This window comes from Gossypium hirsutum, chromosome A03 (genome assembly GCF_007990345.1).
Source record: "Gossypium hirsutum isolate 1008001.06 chromosome A03, Gossypium_hirsutum_v2.1, whole genome shotgun sequence".
Taxonomy (NCBI): Eukaryota; Viridiplantae; Streptophyta; class Magnoliopsida; order Malvales; family Malvaceae; genus Gossypium; species Gossypium hirsutum.
In genome coordinates, this window is record NC_053426.1 from 10001 (window position 1) to 16048 (window position 6048).

The 6048-nt window shown below is 33.5% G+C and overlaps 1 protein-coding gene and 1 long non-coding RNA gene across 2 annotated transcripts in view; both read right to left on the bottom strand.

The window, feature by feature from the left end:
- The window catches only part of LOC121223187 (uncharacterized), a 3213-nt gene extending 1451 nt beyond the window's left edge, over positions 1-1762 (bottom strand). Inside the window, exons 1-2 of the long non-coding RNA XR_005920573.1 lie at positions 1048-1762; positions 889-958 (exon numbers count right to left, since the gene is read on the bottom strand). This is a non-coding gene — a long non-coding RNA (uncharacterized lncRNA). The remainder of the gene's footprint in view (positions 1-888; positions 959-1047) is intronic.
- A 96-nt stretch (positions 1763-1858) lies between these two features.
- LOC121223172 (uncharacterized) lies at positions 1859-5472 on the bottom strand. The gene is made up of 5 exons (XM_041104268.1): positions 5091-5472; positions 3595-3679; positions 3423-3513; positions 2899-3089; positions 1859-1925 (listed from the first exon to the last, which is right to left on the bottom strand). Exons 1-4 carry the CDS (start codon positions 5265-5267, stop codon positions 2960-2962), a joined length of 483 nt encoding a protein of 160 aa, XP_040960202.1. The 5' UTR covers positions 5268-5472; the 3' UTR covers positions 1859-1925; positions 2899-2959.
- Positions 5473-6048: the final 576 nt, after the last annotated feature.

Consider the following 6048-nt stretch of genomic DNA (forward strand, 5'->3'; position numbering starts at 1 on the left):
GTTTCTAATAAGGAACGAAACAGTGATTCTCTAAAGGTGAAAACCAAAAACCGTCACAAAGACACTCTGAAAATAGAAGTAAAAAGAAGCATATATCTGAAACTAAAACAGGAATGTAAAGAGCGACGGCAGGATTAACAATAAAATAGCCATGGACAAATGGAAAGACAGGAGACCAGAGACCGAAAGAAAACATCCATTTTTCTAAAAAGAAAGTGGAGATGAATGAGACGGAATGAGCCAATGTTTTCAAAAATTCCAATACCATAAGCGGTTTCAACTTCTATTTATTATAGATTTTGCACCTGCAAAAGAGATAGAAAGGAATCCATGAATGTGTACTTCTTGCTGCTACAGGGCAAGAAAGATACAAATTAAAGACAGTCATTTCTGGACAGGAAGAGTACTACATATTCCAAGGACAGATCTATCTGATTCAAGGATTTACAAGCACAGACCTCAGACCGATCGTTTAAACTAATTATTGTAGAGTTTCCCAGGGAATTATTTAATTAAAGTCATCCATGTGTGCCTATTTCCTGATGGTTGACTAAGCAATTGGGATACTGGTTTCACAGTACTTAAAATCCAGCCAATCAGAGATTTTTCTTATGCAGGACATCAGACTAGAAAGCAGTTTTTTATACACGAGACCAGTAGGCTATGTGGACAGTCATATTAGAATGAAAGCCAGCCGAAAAAGTTTAAAGCATTATCTTAAGTGAGATAAAAAGGAGAGGAAAGAAGAGACTTTACTTTGGTCAGACCAAAGACTGCAAACCTGAACCAACAACACCCCAAACCCACACAGCTAAACCCACCACACTCCAAACCAGAGATGAAAAAAGCAAAAAGCAAAAAGACAAATGTTGAAGCAAAGATTCATACCTGAAATCAGTCTCGGATGAAGCAGGAGTTACAAAAATCGCAACAAAGAAACGGCAGAGAAATGAACCCACTGAAATAGAAGTAAAAAAAACATTGATCTGAAACCAAAATGGAAATCAAAAGGCAAAGACAGACAAAGATAAGGTTCAAGATTCATACCTCAAAATTAGTCCCCGATGAAGCAGTGGATTTCAAAAACCACAAAAAACGGTGCAGAGTGTGTGCTTTTTTTTTGGCCTTTTGTTACCCAAAGCTAAAATAATGAGAGGAAAGAAATTGAAAAGTGACCGAGAGAGAGAACCGATAAAGAAATGGGAGGAGATTTGGGTTGAAGAGATATATTTGAGGATTTGTTCTGAAAACAGAATAAATGAGGAAGAAAAAGAAAACAAAAGAGGGAGACCAAGAGACAGAAAGAGAGAAAGAAACGGATAATAAATGTGTATAGATTGAACAGATATTTAATAAACGGCTAATAAATCAGTTTTGGGCCATTTTAACGGTCACTTAGTATTTTATTTTGATTCCCCTTTAAGATATTAAAAACATTTAAGTCTCCTGTTTGACTTCCGGGAAAATACAGGATGAACAGAATTTGCCAACTCACAGGTGAATCAGGAATTATTTAAAAAGAACAAGGACTAATGTCAAGTTTGATACAAATTTTCCCCGATTTTCCTCGATCAGAAACCAAACAGAATAAAAAGAGATGAATAAAAAACAAGATTTTTTTTAAAGAATCAAAATTTATACCTTGAAAGAAACACTAGCGCTACCTTGACTCACTCATTCGGAAGAAGCTACCGCTGATTCATGAATTCAAACCTTTTCTTTTCCTTTTTCGAGAGAGAGAAAGAAGCTAATGACAATGGATCTTGATTGTAAAATAAAATATTTAGAGTGGTAGAGAAATGTAGTTCCCTTTTCATGAATGTCAAGACAATGAGAGAACAGTGCAAGATATAACAAACCTGGTTGGCGTAACTGATACCCATGTTTGCCCAAGCACGCACATAGTTTGGCTTCAAATCTAGTACCTAAAGATCCAGACATAGAACAAAAGACTAAATTCAATAGTGCTGAAAATATGGCCACCACAGGTAAAGGGAAGTTTATCATCAAATAATTTTAAATGGACAATCTCAGTAACAGAGGCTAAACAAACAAAACTACATATGCAAGATCTGAATGCATAAAAAAAGGCATTTTGAAAGAGATGATCAAGGGTATATGTAAATTGAGGAAGTGCATAATCAAATCATCTAAATTAACAAATAGCTTCAAAAATCAAATAACTAATTACATGGAGCTTAATAGAAGAGCTAGTCTGTTTTCTAAGGTCCAACTAGGTGCAACATGTTATTTGGAGAATCTTTTTAGCAGCCTAAGTAAGTAAATAATTCAACCCTATAAGAGAGCTGTATAACACACCAATGCATCACTTTACAATCGAAAGATAAGAAAGAAGAGAAATAGAGGAAAAGATGATGCAACCCATAAGAGTTTGGCACACAGAAGATTGACATGTTGGGTTATCACATGTTTTGCATTTCTTTATGCCATCCTTTCAATTGATTAAGCACAAGCCAAGACCTAGGCACACTTTTTTGTATAGAATCGAAAAAGCCCCCTTGATTCAAGAAGCACAAATTTACATATTCTCCTTAACTTACTCAAAAAAGTGCTTTTTTTACATCTTGCACCTCAAATGGTTCAGGTAGTTACAGCACCCTTGCCGACATTGTCAACACCTTCATAATTCATTTTTTTTCTGGCCTAACATGCAAAATAGTGACCAACACACCATACAAATTGATTCTTAGTAAAATCCTAGTACTCATATTTTGAATTTCACACATTACAGGTGCTCCAACTCAGTAAAGAGAACCCCAAAATTTTAGGATAGGAAAAATAAATTTTTAATTATAAAAAAAGTAACTATGAAATTAACATATCAGATGGTATACAGATAGGACACCACTATTCAAGGGGGAATAATGAAGAAGCTACCTGTTGATAAGGCATGTTGCACCAGGCTTGTTCCAAAGAGAATAATCATTAGGTTTAAGTTTCAAAGCAGTTTTGAAAGATGCAATGGCCTTATCATATTCTCCCGACAAATTTTATTGAACACCAAGGACAATGTGTACATCAGCATCCTCAGGAGACATCTGACCAACTTCATTGAATAATCTAGCAACCTGTATGGCAGAAAACACTTCGATTAACACCAGAATATAACAATAACATTTCCAAAATGTAATGTTAGGGATAAGCTTCTAGTAATCTTAAGGAAAATTATATCCTGTCACCGTATGTAAAACTCTAAGTCCAAAATATAATCACTGCAGTCATGGAAACCATATGCAAAAAAGACACTCTTGTAATCACAGCATTCACAACATAAGCAAACTATCCCACAGTAACATTAGAGGAAGCGGCTTACACTCAAACCAAGATTGCAATATCAAGGCATTGTTCCAAAAGACAAAAACCAACCAAAAAAACAAAGAATTATACCCTAGTGTACTTACATCAGCATAATACACAGAATCAGCAAGCTCCGGTGGCGCAAGAGTACCATACTTTGGGTGAGATACTTTAACGAAACAGTCTGCTCCAATTCTGAACTTTCAAACAGTATTATTTGTTTGACACTCCAAAATTTTAATCTCATCTTGATTAAAGCGATAAGCTTTCACTAACCATTTGTATGACTCACACCAAGAGCAAGAAGTACTTCCAGATTGGTAGGATCGGCCTCCTGAGCAAGCACCATTGCTGCAATAGCCTGTACAGAGATATCTAATCAGTGAATTACATTTTGTCTACAAAGTCAAATATATGGACCCCAGTAAAGACCACATAAAACTGCAGATGCATTAATCAAGAATAACAGAAGTATAAAAAGGTCTTGCATAATCCATGTAAGTCTCAAGATTACGACAAGCAGACACATTAATCATCCAAAACAATTTGCAATAAATGTGAAACATTACACTTCATAGGCTTGATATAGATATAGTTTAAGATGGAACCTTATCCATTCAAATTAATTTTAATTAAGCCAAAAAATGTTTTGACATGGTTCAAGAATAAATAGAAGCAGATGATAAGTGAAATGTAATGCACTACTAGTTCATGTGACAACAAATGATAATAGGTTAGATCCAGAACATTAGCAGCCAGGCAAAGACTGCGGCCTTAGATCTGGTACTCTGACTGAAGCCTCAGGCCACTAAGATAAACATGATATCAATCATATTGCAAACTTCAATGTTTAAACCAAAAATAGCTCCTTCTATCCCTTTTCAGTAAAATTTTTCATATATAAGAAATGAACATTGCATGGTACACCAAAGTGGCTATATCAAGCCCGCAAATACAAACACAAAATGCAGCGGTACAAGAAAACAGATCCTTTGTGTTCAAAGGTTTTCTTGCTTGCTAAATCAATAGGTTGTTCTCTTTCCTAAAATATGATAGTATTCACAGGGCATTAGACATGATTCAAAATTATTTAGATTCAGGTGGAATAGAAAGGTAAATGGTAAACCTTGCCAGGCAAAGAATCATGTTGAGTATTTGTTTGTTATGGTTGAGTATTTTGAGATAGTTATATGTAGCTAACTTTGAGTATTATATTGAGATGAAAATGGTTAATATGTGTATGAGTGTGAATGTGTTGATTTGCTGAATGGATGAAAAGGAATCGGTATGTTTAAGCTAGCATAAAGTTGGATAATTTCGACAATCATGGATGAAAAGGAATCGGTATGTTTAAGCTTGGGGAATCCGTGATGCATTGTACAATAATCGACCTTGCGAACAAACCAGATTATTAGAAAACCAAAATACAATTACTACTGCTTTGACAGTCAGTAATATACGATATCAAATAAATGAAATATGGGTTTCAGGTTAAATGGCATATAATCCTGTTTAACCCGTACATTTAACAGAATTTTAACAATTTATACAAAGGCACAATTGCTTAAACAATTTCACTAGAAATGAAGTTATGTGGTCTTAGTTGAACTTTAAGTATTATATCCATAAAAGAAATATGGGTATCAGGTTAAACTGGCAACTAATCCCCATTCATCTCAAGTTTTAGGGCATTAAAGAATGAATTTAAGCCATGGGAGAGTGCATAAGAACACTAAAATTGAAAAGAAAAGATAGTGGGATAAGAACATTACCGCGCAATACGATGAAGGGAATAGCGTGTCTATTTGGGATAAGAACCACTGTAATAGAGAATATGAATAATAAAGTAGTTGACTGTAAAAGAGACGCCATGGCTGGTGAAATCTTGTAGAACCAGAATTTCTTTCTTTCCCAAAGCATCCAACAAGAACAACCACACCGACATCCATAGATTTGAAAAGACGAACCGAAACAATATTTCCTAGGGCTGAAAACCCAAAATCTATGGATGAAGCAAGTGATTCCAATACCACAATAAAAAAATTAAAAATAAAAAGCAGAAACGATTGAGAAGGAAGAGATAAAAAAGGATTAGAGAGGAAAATTTTGAAGAGAGAGATGGTGAAGATGGGAAGGAAGGGGATTTGAAAAGACTGATGAAAACGGGCAGAAGGAATCTTCTGCCAACGGTAACTATTGCTATTTAATACACTCATTTAATAAAGTGATAATTGAGTTATTTACTTTTCAAAATTTTATTTAATATACTTTTATATTCTCAATGTCTAAATATATTTATTTTTAAAATAATACTATTTATTATATCAAATATAGAAAGAATTAAAAAATATAATTAAAATATGGTAGTTTAATGATGTTAAATGTGGTGACTAATAAAGAGAAATTTGAGATGGTTCTCGGACATTTCAAACTAATAAATGTTAATTTTTTTATTACCCATATATTTTTAGCAATTCATAAATAATTTTATTGTTAGAAAATTTAATAAAATATATACCTAAAAATATAAAGGAGAATATAAATTTACTATTTATAAAATTTAAATTGAAATATATTATTTGATTGATGATTAGAGTTATCTACATATTAAATTAGATCAGACTTCATAAATAGCCCATATATTCAGCCATAATTAAGCTCTGTAAATCTATATTAGGTCTGGAATTCTGGGTATTTCAGTTCTATTAATTTATTTTATTTAATACACCA

Excerpts from the sequence above, each read along its gene's own strand:
- LOC121223172 (XM_041104268.1), bottom strand. The coding sequence starts at position 5,267 with ATGGATGTCGGTGTGGTTGTTCTTGTTGGATGCTTTGGGAAAGAAAGA. Across the intron at positions 3,680-5,090 it reads TCCCTTCATCGTATTGCGCG|GCTATTGCAGCAATGGTGCT; the intron begins GTAATGTTCTTA and ends ATCTCTGTACAG. Across the intron at positions 3,514-3,594 it reads TGGTGTGAGTCATACAAATG|AATTGGAGCAGACTGTTTCG; the intron begins GTTAGTGAAAGC and ends TTGAAAGTTCAG.